The sequence below is a fragment of the Bactrocera neohumeralis genome, chromosome 2 (assembly GCF_024586455.1).
Source record: "Bactrocera neohumeralis isolate Rockhampton chromosome 2, APGP_CSIRO_Bneo_wtdbg2-racon-allhic-juicebox.fasta_v2, whole genome shotgun sequence".
NCBI classification, from domain to species: domain Eukaryota; kingdom Metazoa; phylum Arthropoda; class Insecta; order Diptera; family Tephritidae; genus Bactrocera; species Bactrocera neohumeralis.
The window spans coordinates 49,298,765-49,315,336 of NC_065919.1; the positions used below are offsets into that span (position 1 = coordinate 49,298,765).

A 16,572-nucleotide genomic window follows, 5' to 3' on the forward strand; every position below is an offset into this window, starting at 1 on the left:
TTAATTTTAATAAAAAAAAAAAATCAATAAAAATACCGCAAGACTTTTTTGACAACCCAATATATGTACATTAGGCCGGGTCGATTTGTATGGGTGGAAAAAAACCAACAAAGCGGCTGGCAAAAATTCTGAGAAAGTTTTGCCAAGAAACCATGGGTGTAAAATTAATTCCCAGTTCGCGCAGAGCGACTTTAGATTATGAGGTCCTACTTATTAAATTGTACTCAAAAACCTATACTTTCATAAGAAGCGATCCGGAAAATTGTGCTTGGTTTCTTCGATTATGTATAACGAAAGTTTGTGCTTCTATGTATGCAGCATACAGATATTCCCATATTTTTTTAAAAATTTCTAAAATTGTGGAAAATACGGTGGATCGAAAATAAAATTTTATTATTGTAATTAAGTTTTCAAAAAATTAAATGTTTTTGGTGACGCATGTTACAGACATTGGTTTTTTGCTGATGACTGGGAATCTTTTCTAATTTTAGTTTTTTTAGGTTTTAAAGTCTTTTTTGGATTCCATGCGTGGTGTTGTAGTGCGACTTTCTACAGTTACGGCCATGATATCGTCTCTATTCTTTGCAATAGCGCGTCGGGAAACTGTTGTCAGAAGCTGTACACAACTCTCAGTTGCTTGGGTATGACATGGAATCCCTGGGTCAGGAAGCGGCGGATCATCAGACTCAATAAACTGCAAAAAGTGTTCGTATGGAATTTTTGCTGAGAATGGAGGCTCAGACAAAACACTGTCATCATCATCTAGGTCAAGCAGATCAAAGTAGTCTGAGCACTCAAAATTTATTGCGAACATATTTTCTCTTATCATAAAGCATTGCCAGTAAGATATTTTCAGGATGAGCGAAGTATGAATTATTTTGGATTACGGTGTTAACAACTTCCGGCAGTGTTGTGTGGTAAGAGTACCGTACGATTGCTTTTTTTGTTGTTTTTTGCTCAGCCACGTAAAAAAAAAAATAAGTTACACAAGCCTGCTATTATTGCATTGATTGCATGGCATGCTGTTATTTTTAAAACTATAGGTTTTTGAGTGCAATTTAATAAGTAGGACCACAAAATCTAAAGTCGCTCTGCGCGAACTGGGAATTAATTTTACACCCATGGTTTCTTGGCAAAACTTTCTTAGAATTTTCTGTAGTTTTCTCTTTTGCTAGCCGCTTTATGCGAAAAAAATTCGACCCGCCCTAATGTACATATATACTTGTACTTATATATCATTCTACATCTATCTCCATTAGTTTAAGAAACAACCGTTAGGTGATCAAAAATATTATACTATGTGTTTAAACTTGCTGCGAGAGTATAAAAATCAGCGACTTTTCAAACAACCCTTGTATATACGAAGAGAGTTGTACTCGCTTGAATGACGCCGGTGAGAAAAGGCTTTATATAAACAAGTATATGAAGAAATGTGTAACACTTCCTTGTAACAATTTTCTTATTGCCTGCAACAACAGAAACAACAACGAAAAGCATAACCAGTTGCCATAGCATGCCATGGCCAAGAGCAACAAGCAAACAATAATACCGGCATTGACAACAGCCCAAAATACCGCTATTTAGTCAATAAACATTTTTTCAGAAATTAGCTGAATGGAAAAGAAACCTGCAAATTGAATTTCTGTGCGAAAAATCTTCTGAAAATTAAATAAAACTTTCTAAAACCACAAAAATGAGTGCAGGTTCCAGAGCTTCCGGTTCGGACGACGAGCCGTTGGTGCCGGAAGATTTCGATGATGATTTCTATACAAACTTAATGGACAAAGTACCCGAGGTAAAACTATTTTTACAAAATGAGAAGAGTATTTACATTTTGCTTATATTTTCGTTAGATAACGAAAGCGCTGCGTCAAAAGGATACGCACGATAACGCCGATAATGTCCAGCGCATGGTAATTTGCTCCAATCGATACAAGTCCGATTGGCATATGGAACAGTTACACGGTCAAGAGCTCGACGAAGAAATAAAACGCTTGAAAGACCGACTCGAACATGTGAATAAATTGAGTCGAATGGATCAGGCTACGATAGCCGAGTTGCGTACGGTTATTGGTGAGTGAATGAAATGTTATATATTTCATCGATTTATTAGGAATTCATGTATATTGTCTGTGAGTAGAAAGTGCGTGGATGCAAAAGGACGCCGCACAATCACGTGAGCAAGCCGCCCAGGATGAAATGCTGAAGATGAGAGAAAAAGTAGATTCGCTAGAGCAAATGGTGGAGCATTTAAGCGATAAGCGCTCTGGACTGCAGAGGTGAGATTAAATTAAGAAGTCCATATTGAAATGGATTGATGAGCTCGTATAGCTCTTTTTATTTCCCTCTAAATTTTTTTTTAAAGAAAGTACACAGCAGAATGTGTTTTAGCACAGAGCCGTAACTTTCTTTTAACTTATTCCGCTTAGCGAATTTGGATCCTTAAACTGATCAATCCATTCTTCTCAGTGAAAAAAAAAACTTATAAGATCGAGTACTGTGTAGGTCATTTTCTTGGGAGCAGCTCCTAAAACCAGCGACATTACTTAATAAATAGTGACAGTGTATAAAAGCTGTATATTTATTGAAAAGGATGTTAGCTCTTGACCCTAGCAAAGGCCCAGGCCCAGATGGTATTTCGAACTTCTTTCTAAGAGAATATGCTGTGGGTTTGTGTGAACCACTGAGCTTTCTGTTATACAAATCATTAAAATTGGGAATTTTTTCCCAATTGCTGGAAAGATGCATACGTAGTACCTATATTTAAAGCTGGAAGAAAGATCGACGTGAGTAACTATAGACAAGTCTGCATTCAATCCGCATTACCTAAGCTGTTTGAAAAGTGGATATATGGTCAGATTGAAACATGGTTTAAGGATTCTCTGATCAGACAGCAACATGGATTCGTTAAAGAAAGATCAACCACCTCGAATCTCATGATGTACGTAGAATATATCTTACAGGATTGGTCTAAAAGACCTGAGGTCCATGCACTATATACGGACTTTAGTAAAGCGTTTGATATGGTGAATCATGAAGTCCTGTTGCTAAAGCTGAAGAAATATGGTATCACGGGTTGTATATATGAATGGTTTAAATCGTACTTGAGTGGAATAAGACTCCGTGTAAAGATCAGTGACTCCATCTCTAGAGAGTTCAAGGTGACATCGGGTGTACCACAAGGGTCACACTTAGGGCCTCTACTGTTCTGTATCTTTGTTAATGATATTGGAGCGGAATTTACATCTCGGTACTCACTCTTCGCTGATGATTCGAAAATCTATAAAAGCATTGAGAACATCGGTGACACGTATGCACTTCAAGAGGATATAAACAAGCTGGTGAGATGGTGTGAGTTTAATAAATTGAAGCTTAACGTGGGAAAATGTGCAATCATTAAATATAGTCGTAAATCTGAAGTTAATCAACACCTTTATTATATGGGTAAGGATATAGTTAAACAAGTAGGGTCAATAAAAGATCTTGGAATACATATGAACAGTAAACTCACATTTGTTGGTCACATAAGTGATATTGTAGCCAAAGCCAATAAGATCCTAGGTAGCCTGTTGAGAACAAGTAAAGATTTTGAGAATGGTAGTACGCTGATTGGTCTGTTCAATGCACTAGTGAGGCCAGTGTTGGAGTATGGATGTGTAGTCTGGGATCCAATCTATAGTTATCAAATTGATAAATTAGAGTCAGTACAAAAAAAAGCTTAACAGGCACTTAAAATATCGTCACAATATGAGTAAAGACTCAAGAGGTGCAATTGATGCACTAGAATCTAGTAATCCCACACTGGCCAATAGAAGAAAATATCTAACTTTCTGCACCGGAGCTAATATCATTAATAGACATTGGGATGTTCCAGAGTTGGTGGAAATATTTGAGTTCGTTGAGTACAAAGTAAACTTGCGAAAGTCAAGAGTTATTGAAGTACCAATAGTTAGATCGAGATACAACACTCGTGCACCGACCTATAGGATCGCGAATGTAATTAATGAGTATGCTGACCGTACCAATGTTTTCGACATGTCTGTTGAAAAAATTAAAAGTGAGGCTAAACGTTTAATTCTTGCCTGATATTCTGATAAATAAATAAATGAATAAATAAAGAAGTGACTGACTTAACTAATTCTAACATTTGTTATTATTTTATTTTCTTCAAAGTATTGTTATTCTTTGAAAATTTCTCTCTTAATACTCAACATGTAAAAGAAAAAAAATCTATGTATAATTGCTGAGTGCGTTAATAAATAAACAAATTAAATCAAAAAAATATATATAGAGTTTCCTCCGAGAAGAAGATCGAAAAATTTTATTAAAATACATACTAAGAAAAAAACCAGGACAATTTCACTACCCCGAAAAGTAGGATGACTAAATTAACAATCGAGTTCAAAAAGTTTTTTATAATTTTCTTAAGATCTTTGATGGCCCTGGGTAAAAAGCCTTGAGCGCAAATAGTTCAAGTAACTAACAACTAATATCACACAATGGTTTCCAATACATATGCTTAAAGCTGGTCTGATAAATTACTGTAATACCTCTTTCGACGAACAAAGACCAAAGGCTAAAAGTCACTCCACGGACGGATGCTATATGGTGCAGAGGCATTTTATGAGTCGGTGTTATCAGTTCTCGAGAGAAAGGTTCTGCGGAAGATTTATGGTCCTTTCCGCGTTGGCAACGGCGAATACCGCAATCGATGGAACGATGAGCTGTAAGAGATATACGACGCCATTGACATAGTTCAGCGAATTAAAGGTCATGCCGTCAGAATGAACGAAAATACTCCAACTGACGCCAAACGAAGTCTACGCCAATAAAGAAGAAAAATGCTGGATCCAAAAAGATGCTTAGAATATGGGTGTCACACGAGGTAACGCAAAACATATGCATGGAACGAACTCCCAACTGTGAATCGCCGCTAATTCGCAACAAATTTGACCCATTTCTGAAGCGAATGATTATTGGTGATGAAAAGTTGTATGTGAACCATGTCAAGAGGAAATGGTCTTGGATGCATCGCGATGGACATGAAAAATGGTAGCCAAGCCGGGATCGACGGTCAGGAATGTTTTGCTATGTGTGTGCAGATCTTGATTCGAACCTATAACAATTAGATCATCTAAAGAAAGGTATAGCCTAAAAGTCTTCAGCTTTGGCTAATAGGCGTGGAATTGTATTCCATCACGATAACGCCAGGCCAGGAGCTTCCGAAGCTTGTTTGGAAGATTCTTATGCATCCACCTTATATTCCGGGCTTGCCATCATGTAATTAGAATCAGTTCCTGTCAATGGCAAATGTTTTAGCTGGTAAGAGAATTCGCCTCAGGTGAAGCTTAGTCTCAATTGGAACGAGGGTTCTTTGAAAGTGTTATAACGAATTTACCTGCAAAAGGACAACTAGTTACTGAACAAAACTATGCTTACTTGACCTAAATCGGATCATTCTAACTAAGCTTATTAACAACTTCAATTTAATGCAAAAATAATGGGTTTCTTAAACTTTATTTCAAGCATTTACCTTTTTTCTCTCCAAACAGTAAACGCGATGAACAAAAGGAACGGGAAAAACTCAATAATGAGATCCGTGATCTTAATAAGCGTCTACAAATACAGCGACTCTATACCGCCGAAGTGGAAGCCATGACACAAACGCTAGAGGAAAAGAATAAAGCCATGGTCAAATTGCTGGATGTAAAGTTATACAACTGACTGAAACAAGAGACCGAGTGCATTTCAGAAACCTTTAAAATCTCAACTATTTGCAGGAAACATCCAACGAGTCCTATAATAACCGCAAACGCTTGGACGCGCTAGAAAAAGAACTTGCGCAGACACGCAGTGAAGAAGCCAAAGCCAAAGAGAAAATCCTGCAAATCAAAGTACACAATGCACAGTTAACCAAAATGAAAGTGCGACAAAATCTACAAATACTCTCACTGAAGACCAATCTAGACCATCTGCAGACGCAACACAACACTGTCAGCAACAAATTGGCAAAAACCGTTGTCGAACTCGAGTATACGACACAGGACCGCGACGAGAATAAGCGAGCTTTAGCACAACGCATCAGTCTGCTGAAGGTAAATGGAAGAATGTGTTTGGGGAGAATTTAGATATAAAAATGGAGTATTCGTTGTAGATACGCGAGGATGAAATTATCAAACTAAAGCGCGAGAACGCAAAGCTGCTCAAAACCGAAGAGAATACAACACGAAAATTCGTCACACTAAATGATGCCCGCGTCAAGGCTGAGGAGGAGAACGTGCGCTTAAAGTAAGTAAGAGAGTATTAGAAGCCTGGAAGTATTCACAGCGTTGGTCTGTTTTTGGGGGGGTGCGCTTTAGAAATCAGTTGAGCACGCAGGATAAGGAATTGGAATCAATGCGACGAATCGTACATCAATTCGAGAAGAATAACGAACATCTTACCAAGGAAAGAGACAGCCTGAGGAGTGACTTGTATGCAGAACATCAGACAGCCGAACAAACAGACGAACAGTTCCAAGAATCACAGCACGAAATAAAATCACTTAAGGAAACCTTACATGCCATGGAAGTACGTCAGAAGAAACTGCAAGACGACTATACAAAATTGAAGAAAGAGCAAACGAAGAAAGTGGATGAAATACAACATTTGGTGGATAAAATCGATGCGCTGCAAAGTGAGTATCATAATATTAACTAATATTTAGTAAACCTACATCCAAATTTGGATTCTCGTGATTTGCGCTCTCTTAAAAAACCCCCGACTTCCCATTGTACTCACTCACAGATGAAATACAACTCAAAGAAAACTATGAGATCGAGCTTAAACGCACCATAAGCGACCTCGAACAGAAAGCCAGCAATCTACAACGTCAGCACGACGCGTTATTAAATGAGAAAAGCAGTTTCGCTCGAAATCTACAAGCCTCTGATGATAAACATACCAAGCTAGAAAAGCAAATCGTTAAACTTCAAGAAATCATCGAGAACTACAAAAACAAAGTCACACTACGTGATGCCGACATCGGACGACTGCAGCTCCAAATTGACAAACTCGAGAAAGAGCGTCGGTTGCTAAAGAGCGAGGTACGCTATGCACAGCTGGGACATCAACACACACGCTGTGAGCTGCAGGAACGTAAGAAAGAATGCGACAAGTACTCGAAATCGCTACAGGTTAGTTAACTTATAACCCACTGAACTTGGTCAAACAGATGCCAAGCCATTTATCATTTTAGGAAGATAACCAAAAGTTATCACAACTTAAACGTGAAGTCGAACACCTGAGAGATGAAAAGAATACCGTTTCTGCGACGCTAACAAAATGCAATGAAGAGAGTGTGCAATTAAAGGATCAACTGCAAACCCTGCAAATAGCTTACGATCAGTCGGAGAAACATTACGCACAGTGCCAAGAGGATATACGACTGATGCGTGTGGAGATCAAGAATCTGCGTACCGAACGTAATGTTTTGCGTAAAGATCGAGAGAATTCGGCAGATCTGCGGCAGGAGCTACTACAAATGCATAGGCTGCTCAATCAGGAACGAATCAAGGCGCGCGCCATGCAGGAAGAGATGATGACACCGATGAATGTACATCGTTGGCGCAGTCTGAAGGGACGTGATCCGGAAAAGATGGATCTCATATTTAAAATACAAACGTTGAGAAAGTATAACAAGAGAATAGGAAGATACACGAAGCAATTAAATTTTAAATTTAATCAAATTTCAGGCAGATTCTACAACAAAATGTGTCTGCGCTGCAGCAAGAGCAAGCACTTGAGGAGTCGCAGCGTTTATATGAGGCGCTGAAAGAGTTCATGCTCAAGCTGCCGAGTCACAAAGTACGCGCTGAGTTGAACAATGTTCGGGTGAGATGACTTCCGATGCAGCGACCCTTATTTTATAAGTTACTAATAAATTCGTGTGCACTTTCAGGCCACCTTGTCCAGCAAAGAACGCAAGCTGAAAGCGCTCATGGCCGAGCTGCACGTTAAAGATCTGGATGAGAAGAATAATACACAAAAATTAGATGAACTCAAACTGCGTCTCACCGATGCCAAATCGCAACTTAATCAGGAACGTAGACAGAAACAAAAGCTGTTGGAAGAACATCAACTTCTCGTACAAATGCAGGCACAATGCTTCTCGGCACCACCAACAATGCAACGCACACTCGGAGCTGGCTTTAAACTGATCAGTGGGGTTTGAGCGGATGAATAGAAACGGCTGAGAAACATTTTTGTAAGATAATTAATAAACTATAAGGTTTCTCAAAAAAAGTTCAAAATAAGTGAAAGTCTGTATTATTTGTCACTGTTCAGAGTAGAGGCGGTGGCTGGACACAATACATTAAACTCGTTCGAAACTTTAGGGTTTATAAGCTTTTGTATAGATTTAGTCCACGGTAGCAGATTGCATTTAGAGTAAATCTCATCTTCATGAGTTGAATCTTCAAGACTGTACAGTGCGAATATCATAATTATGTTTGACCTTAACAACCGACGTTCTCAGTAAGTCTTTCTGAAGGGGCGAGGAAAAGTTCGCCAATATATCTATAAAATTCTCATTCTTCATGGTGTCTGCTATTTCTCTAAAGAAAGTCTTCTTCTTTTTTATTGGCGTAGACAACGCGCTTACGCGGTTATAGCCGAGTTTACAACAGCGCACCTGTCGTTCTTCCTTTTCAATATTTGGCGCCAGTTGGAGAATCCAAGCGAAGCCAGGTCCTTCTCCACTTGGTCTTTCCAAGGGGTCCTAATATTCCTCTGCTTCCCCCGGCGGGTACTGCGTCGAACACTCTCAAAGCCAGAGTGTTTTCTTCCACTCGGAAAACATAACCTAGCCAGTGTAGCTGCTGTCTCTTAACTCGCTGAACTATGTCAATATCGTCGTTATCTCGTATAGCACATCGTTCCATCGACTGCACTATTCGCCGTTGCCAATGCCCAAAGAACCATAAATCTTCCGTAGAACCTTCCTCTGGAAAACTCGTAATGCCGATTCATCAGATGTTATCATCGTCCATGCCTCTGCACCATATAGCAGGACGGGGATGATGAGTCACTTGAGTTTGGTCTTTGTTCGTCGAGAGAGGACTTTACTTCTCAATTGCGTACTCAGTCCGAAGTAGCAGCTGTTGGCAAGAGTTTTGAGGCTGATGTTTTTGTTTGTGTTAATGCTGGTTCCAAGATAGACTAAATTATCTACAACCTCGAAGTTGACTGTCAACAGTGACGTTGCGAAATGTTGAGACCAATGATATCAATATCAACGGCGTACACCAGCAGCTGTACACTCTTACAGAAGATTTTACTTTCTTTATTCAGCTCTGTAACTCGAACTATTTTCTCCAAGAGTAGATTGAAGGAGTCGCACGATAGAGAGTCACCTTTTCTGAAACCTCGTTTAGTATCGAACAGGTCGGTGAGGTCCTTCCCGATCCTAATGGAGCGTTTGGTTTTGCTCAACGTCATTATACACAGACATAGTGGCATAAAGGCAGCTCCTTTACGTGCGGTCAAGCAGCTTTAAAATCGACGAAGAGGTTGTGTGTGCCGATCCTTTTTTTACGGGTCTTTTCCAAGAGGCACATGGTAAACATCTGGTCAGTTGTTGATTTTCCAAGCTTGAAGCCACACACTGCTAAAGTCCAATCATTTTGTTGACGATGGGCTTTAATCTTTCACACAGTACGCTCGATAGAATTTTATTTGCGATGTTGAGGAGGCCATATTCCACGGTAGTTAAGCAAGTCTAGGTTCCAATTATTGTGCTAAACATTACTTCTCGTAATCTCTTAGGTCCATTTGAAAACTGCTGTCTGAAGCGATGTACGATTCAAAAAACGCTAGTCCAGAAGGTGATGTTCAAAAATTTTTAGGGTTCCATGACTCAGTTGACTATATAAACTTAGTTTTGATGGTTGTTAATAAGCTATATGTATATTTCAGCATCGGTACTGTGGAAATTTTTATTCAAAAAGTTCTCCGAAACTTATAAACAAATCGAACTGATACTGGGAAGTCGAAAATCTATACGCATATAATGATTTCAATGCCTCCATATCAATACGACTGTTTGTAGAATTTCTAAAGAACTCTTCAAACAAATCATAGCATTTCCTGTGTAAATTTTTCATATGTTTTGTTAGGATTTTGCTTTAACAAATGCGTCTACCAGGTAAGTGTCTAACCCCATCTGTGCTTACCACATAAAATATTGAAATTTCTACTTAAAAACATAAAAAATTATGGACTCGGCATCTTTTTTAAACAGTCAAACCAGTCTTGAGCTCCTGCATGTCTTGACTAGGATCGCTGGTCTCAATAAATATACAGTCCATATAATTATCCTGGCTGGAATAAGCGTATGGCACTACGGTACTCGAAACTGCGGACTGTGTGGGTTGTGTGACGGTTTCTTCTTCACAGTTTTGTTGCTGCTTCGTTTTCTTCAGCGTCTCTTTGAACTCGTCAATGATGCATTCGCGTGCTTTCATCTCAATTTGATTGATCGACAGCTCGGCGCTCAGTGCTTTCAACTTTTTCAGTTGTGAGCGATTTATGCGCTAAGAGAAGTGAGAATAATAACAAATAAAGCGAAGAAGACAGAGGTTACTATTTTGTGTACACTCTTCGAACGAAAATGGCTGAAAGCTCACCTGCGTTACCACAAGCTTCTGTTTTACATCTGTTGTTGGTAGATTCTCCACAACTCGCTTCAGCGTATCACAGACACGATGGGACTCTTCTAGCTTCTGCTGTAACTTCTCTTTTTGTATCTCTTGTTTGAGATTACGTCTGGAATATAAAGCTTAACGTTTTTAGTCAGAGCTTTTTGGAGCTACTTTGAAATAAAAAACATAGTGAAGCTTAACCTGACTTATGACATATGGAGTATAAATTTAAAATATTCACACGTATCTGAGAAGGAGCGCTGTGTCCTGTAGGAAAATCTTTCTTATCTCGTTTTCCAATGCTCACCTTTGCAACATCTGCACTTTCTCCAGCAACTGATAACGATTTGGATCTTCTCCCTTGAGTATGCGCCAACGATGCACACCAGTCGGCGTCTTCGCATCCTCTGTCAACGAACGTACCTTGATGCGTTCCTGATTCAAAGAGCGCTGCAATCTTATGATCTCTTCACGCATATCAGCTGTGCTCCTAATGGCGCGCGTCAAGCAGTCACGCTCCGTTTGCAAGTTAGTTATTTCCATTTTCAGCAGGCGTATATCTTCGACGCGCTGATTGTACTGTGTTTGTCCTGTGCGGAAAATGTTTATTTAAGAAACATAGAGGAAATACTTATGCACGAGCAGACCTTGATCCAGCGCTGTTTGCGTATTGTTGAGCTTATCGCGCAGCACTACAATCTCATCGTTGCGTCGCACCATCTGTAGACCAATTAGATTTTTCTCTTTGCGCGTCTCATCGAGATCATTTGACATTTTCATGAACTTCAGCTCATCGTCGTGTATGGTCTTGTGTAGATTCTCGTTTTTCGTTTTCATTTCACGCAAATCCCGACGTACGCTAGCCAAGAGGTTCTCTTTATTTTTCAACTCACTCTGCAGCTCCTTTTTATCGTTGTTCAAGCGCTCTATTTGCAGATTGAGATTGGAGATCTTGTTTTGATTCGACATAATTTCTGCAGTGAGTTGTTGAGTTTGATGATTGGTTTTCTGAAAGATTTAGTGGTAATAAGTTTTTATCATTTCAAGGTTTAGTTTAGGTTAGGTTAAGAGGTCAATCCCAACACGGATCTCACTTGGACGGCTTAGACTGTCGGTCCGTTGCCGTATATAATTGATCATAAGATCCTCACAAATTGACACAGAGTTTTGAGCCTATCACAAATAAGTTAAGGCAGCTAATGTCAGCTTCGGCTATGTCTTCTGCTTCTCCGAAACTGCTTAGATGTTTCAACCTCAGGCTGGAAAATGAAGTAGAAAATGCGAGGCTATTTGCACCTCATCTTTTTCCCTACAAGTCTTACGTGTGACAAGAGTTTTAGCATTAAGCATGAATACCTATTATACGATGTCCAGTAAGAACTCCTAGATTAACTTTGTTAAGGGCAAATAGTTCAGTAGATCTCCTGCGTCCTACTCTAGGCCAAAACACCTAAAAAATAGCAAAGCTGACAATAGAGATCCAGCTCGTCCCCGTTCCGATGTGAGCGGGATAAGAGTGCCTTTGTTGCTAGCTCATCGGCTTTGCAGTTACCATCAAGTCTGATGGTGAAATAGCTTGATAATTGATCAATCGTTGCAGGCTTGTTGTCATAGACCACAGACTTGACGGAGCCCCACAGGAAATACTGTTACGGTGTCGAACCAAAATTATTTGCTTATCATTGAGCGGTAACGATTCCCATTCACAGTAACGTGCCGTTCTTGATCATCACGGAATAAATACGGCCCAAAGACGCCGCCGGCCCATAAACCGTACCAAACCGCAGCAAACCGTAATTTTTTCGGGATGCTATGGTGACTCATGGAGTTTTTACGAAGGTACTTTCGCAGTGCATCGAGAATGTGGTTCATTGTGCGAAATATGACAAAGAAAGGCAAAAATTTTAAAAACGCATTCGGGTGAGATCCAACCCCAGAAAAACTAATATTTCAAGTGGTGGAATCACTAGATAAGTGGAAAGTCTGGTGCGAAATGGCAGCCAAAATAATGAAACACCAAAGAGCTGGAGAGCAACAACGCAGAAGACCACTTTAAAATACAACGAACAACTAAGACGCAACAAACAAACCATAACTGGAGCAGACAAGAAGGGTTCAGTGACAATCATTGACTGTTATGAGACAAACCGAGGTAGGGACCAGTAAATGCAGCTTGTTACTGAATGCGGGGGGTTTGGTATAAGACAATATGTGGTTTAGTTCGGATTAAAGTTCAACAATGACATGAGGTTAAGGGCTTCGACGCTTCCTCCTAGTAAAACAATTAAAAAAACATCCATGTTATCGGAGTCAATGCTCGCCTAGCTGAAAGACGCTGCACTTCTGCACAAGTGCAATTTCAAGATATCCTTGTTTGCACCTCTTCATATATCCACAAATTCTAAACTGTTCACTTACCGTTTGTAGAATCCGGAAGTTATCACGCTCCTGCGTACATGTTTCCAAATTTCGTCTGAGAATCATTTTCTCTGAGTGCGCCACTTCCAATTGTTTTTTGACGTTGATCAAGGAGACGTGCTTTTGTTGTAGTTTTTCACTCAAATCCGTTACTTGATTCGATTTTAGCTGAATTTGTTCTAAATTGAAATTTTTTTAAGTAGTCTATTCAAAGAACAGGTTATAATCGCCATTAAAAATTATGAACTGTTAATTCCATAGAACTCATTCCTGTAATTTTGTGTTTAGTTTCCACGATTTCAAAATATATTTTTTTTGGCATTAACCTTCGTCACACTTTTCTACTGTTACTATTGCTATCAAGAATTTTTAAAAAATGTATTGATCTCGATTTCTGATTATCGATACATGATACTACTGCTAACGAAAATTTAAAAAAAAAAAATTATCGATATTGTTTGCTGGTTATCGATTTATTAATGTTACTATTGCTACTGAGATTTTTGAAAAAAATTATCGATATTGGATTCTAATTATACATTACTATTGCTGCCGAGAATTTTTGAAATAAGTATCGATATTGGGTTCCGGTTATCGATACATATTACCATTGCTATCGAGAATTTTTGAAAAATTTTTCAGACTTGGTTTCTGGTTATCGATATAAAATGAGAATTTTTAAAAAAATTATCGATCATCCTTTCTGGTTATCGATATATGTATATTATTACTGCTAACGAGAATTTTTATAAAATTTATAGACCTTCGTTCTGGTTATATGTTATCTACTACTGCCACCGAGAATTAAAAAAAATTATTGATCTAGGTTTCTGGTTATCGACATACACATGTTACTATTGCTACTGAGAATATTTAAAAGATTTATCGATCTTGATTTGTGGTTATCGATACATGTTACTATTCCTACTACCGAGCATTTTAAGAAAATGTATCGGTCTTGGTTGCTGGTTATCGATATATGTTATTATTGCTACAGAGGATTTAAAAAAAAATTGTCGATCTTGTTACCTTGTATCGATCATCCTTTCTGGTTATTGATAAATATTACTACTGCTAAAGAGAATTTTTAAAAAATTTATAGACCATCGTTCTGGTTATATGTTATCTAGTACAGCCGCCAAGAATTAAAAAAAATTATTGATCTAGGTTTCTGGTTATCGAAATACACATGTTACTATTGCTACTGAGAATATTTAAAAGATTTATCGATCTTGATTTCTGGTTATCGATACATGTTACTATTACTACCGAGCATTTTAAAAAAATTTATCGGTCTTGGTCTTTGGTTATCGATATACATGTGTTTATATTTTTGAAATTCTCTAGCACTTCACTTTATCTGCTTTAGCTCTAAACGAAAACGCTTACCCTGTTGATATTCGATGCGCTCGTGCAATGTCTCTACCTCTTGAGCCATTTCGTCGCGCTCTTTCTCCGATTTCGATACATTTATACGCGCTTCATCGAGCTTCACATTCAACTTATTTATATCGAGCTGTAAGCCATCAATGTTGATTGTTTGCATCATGATCGTGTGTTTAAGATCGGCTATCTGATTGTTCAATTTAATGATCTCACTGCGCAAGGCTTCACGCTCGTGTTGCAAATTCTCCTTCACACGACGTAGCTCGTCGAACTTGTACGTGGAATTGAGCAGATCTTTTTCCAATGCATTAATTTGGTTTCTGAGCAAAAGAAAAAAAACAAATTCGTTAGAAAATGCGAGATGAGATATTCTTTGCAAGACCTCGCCACTCACTTTAAACGTGAGATATCCTCGCCCAGTGTATGATTCAACCGATTCAATTTATACAGCTTTGATGAGATAGAGCTGTGATCTTGCAGCGTCTTTTTATATTTCTTGGTTAATTGGCCGATCGTATTAGCTTTTACTTTATCCTCCAAACGCAGCGTGCGTATTATTTCGTCATTGTCGCGTTGATCCTTACGTAGTTCGGTTATCTCTTCATCATTTTTCAGCAGTTGTCTGGTATTGATCGCATTATCATTGCGCAGTTTCTCCAAGATGTGCTTCTGCTGATCGTAATCAGCTATTTTCTTCGCCAGCTTCTTTTGCGTTTCGGTCAACTGTTGGTTAAGGTTTTTTATAAATGGTTTTTATAGCTGAAATAGAAAAGTTATGAAGATAATGTGTTTACCTCGCGATTTACAGACTCCATCTTCAGAGCCGTACGCGTATTGATCTCCTTCTGATCGTCAAGATTATTTTGTAAACTACGTATTTTTATTTCGAAATTGCCCTTCTCTGTCTCGAGCATACGCAAATATGCATTCAATTTCGACATACTCTCTTCGTTGTTCTTATTAATATACTCGAGTGATTCGGAGTAGTATCTTTGGAATTGCAAACGTTTCTCCAGATCAATCACTTCACCATTGAGACGATCGCGTTCGCGTAAAATTATATTTTTATACTTCGCCAAATGGCCAAATCTACAGAGAGCGGTTATATGTGTTGATATTATCTATAGATCAAACTTTGATTCGTTATTGTCTTCACCATGAAACTCACTCTGATGTATCATCCTGTTTCTTTACTTCCTTACTCTCTAATCCTTCACATTTAATCATAACTTCCTGCAAGCGCTCTTGTGTATCCTGTTCTCGCAATAACGAAGCATCGCTCTCCATCCAAGCCTTACCTGGAGTGCTCAAGAAGTGTATATTGTTTTAAGGAATTGCTTGAAATATTTTATCAGCAAACCGACTTACTTAGCGCCTCCCTAAGTCGTTCCATTGCCTCTTCTGAGTTGGCAGTCAGCTCCAAAGCCAAGCGTAATTTGTTCTCTGCGCGTATCACTTGCGGCCGTAGAACAGACGTCTCCTTCACCTCTTCGGCGTAATGGCGATGTAAATTGAATACTATATCCACATATTTTTTCATTTTCGAAGCTTCATAAACGCGGCTCGCTTCCATGAGCTTTTGTATGGTCTGCACATTTGAATAAGGATCGCACAATATGGGTTTATTAGTGCCTATTGAGTGTACGTCTATATGTTCCTACTTGTATATACCTGATTGGCTGTGGCGAAAAAGTCATCATTCAAGTCCTCCAGCAAATCCAATTCACGTTCACGAATCGAAATTTCAGACAGCTGAATTTGTGGCTCCGGTATTGGCAATACGACCTCCTTTTTCTTTTTGCCTTTACCTTTGCCCTTTTTCGGTGGCATTTCGATATTTTTTGCTTTTATATGGACTTTATATATAGTGATTATTTTCCTAGTACTCAGTATATATTAAAAAATAAAAATAAATTTATAAACTCGGTTATATTTTGGTAGTTTGTTGGCTTGAAAATCGTGTATATAGCTTTAAAAAATAAAATTTTCAGTTTGATAAATTTATTTGCCCTACGTTCAAAAGTGATTGAGTGAAAACAAATTGTCAATCATGTCGGTAGGAATTTCGGAAAAGTTTCTAAACAAATGA

At 38.6% G+C, this 16,572-nt stretch overlaps 2 protein-coding genes across 2 annotated transcripts; one reads left to right on the forward strand and one right to left on the reverse strand.

Moving 5' to 3' along the window:
- The first annotated feature begins 1,693 nt into the window (after nucleotides 1-1,693).
- On the forward strand, nucleotides 1,694-8,225 carry LOC126751007 (cilia- and flagella-associated protein 58). The gene is made up of 11 exons (XM_050460901.1): nucleotides 1,694-1,795; nucleotides 1,854-2,073; nucleotides 2,141-2,279; nucleotides 5,553-5,706; nucleotides 5,781-6,095; nucleotides 6,155-6,288; nucleotides 6,360-6,676; nucleotides 6,787-7,175; nucleotides 7,238-7,671; nucleotides 7,734-7,872; nucleotides 7,940-8,225. The coding sequence occupies exons 1-11, from the start codon at nucleotides 1,694-1,696 to the stop codon at nucleotides 8,210-8,212; spliced, it is 2,616 nt and encodes an 871-aa protein (XP_050316858.1). The 3' UTR covers nucleotides 8,213-8,225.
- Nucleotides 8,226-9,931: 1,706 nt separating this feature from the next.
- Nucleotides 9,932-16,320, reverse strand: LOC126750943 (cilia- and flagella-associated protein 58-like). The gene is made up of 11 exons (XM_050460795.1): nucleotides 16,155-16,320; nucleotides 15,852-16,071; nucleotides 15,652-15,781; nucleotides 15,278-15,572; nucleotides 14,878-15,206; nucleotides 14,487-14,803; nucleotides 13,098-13,276; nucleotides 11,327-11,687; nucleotides 10,987-11,269; nucleotides 10,665-10,803; nucleotides 9,932-10,571 (listed from the first exon to the last, which is right to left on the reverse strand). The coding sequence occupies exons 1-11, from the start codon at nucleotides 16,311-16,313 to the stop codon at nucleotides 10,272-10,274; spliced, it is 2,712 nt and encodes a 903-aa protein (XP_050316752.1). The 5' UTR covers nucleotides 16,314-16,320; the 3' UTR covers nucleotides 9,932-10,271.
- Between the last annotated feature and the right edge of the window lie 252 nt (nucleotides 16,321-16,572).

What these genes read in the sequence shown, in the direction of transcription:
- LOC126751007 (XM_050460901.1), top strand. Translation starts at nt 1,694, where the DNA reads ATGAGTGCAGGTTCCAGAGCTTCCGGTTCGGACGACGAGCCGTTGGTG. An exon ending in CCATGGTCAAATTGCTGGAT is followed by an intron (nt 5,707 to 5,780) that starts GTAAAGTTATAC and finishes AACTATTTGCAG; the next exon opens with GAAACATCCAACGAGTCCTA. An exon ending in AAAATACAAACGTTGAGAAA is followed by an intron (nt 7,672 to 7,733) that starts GTATAACAAGAG and finishes ATCAAATTTCAG; the next exon opens with GCAGATTCTACAACAAAATG.
- LOC126750943 (XM_050460795.1), bottom strand. Translation starts at nt 16,313, where the DNA reads ATGCCACCGAAAAAGGGCAAAGGTAAAGGCAAAAAGAAAAAGGAGGTC. An exon ending in TGGAGTCTGTAAATCGCGAG is followed by an intron (nt 15,207 to 15,277) that starts GTAAACACATTA and finishes CTTAACCAACAG; the next exon opens with TTGACCGAAACGCAAAAGAA. An exon ending in GCGCATCGAATATCAACAGG is followed by an intron (nt 13,277 to 14,486) that starts GTAAGCGTTTTC and finishes ATTTCAATTTAG; the next exon opens with AACAAATTCAGCTAAAATCG.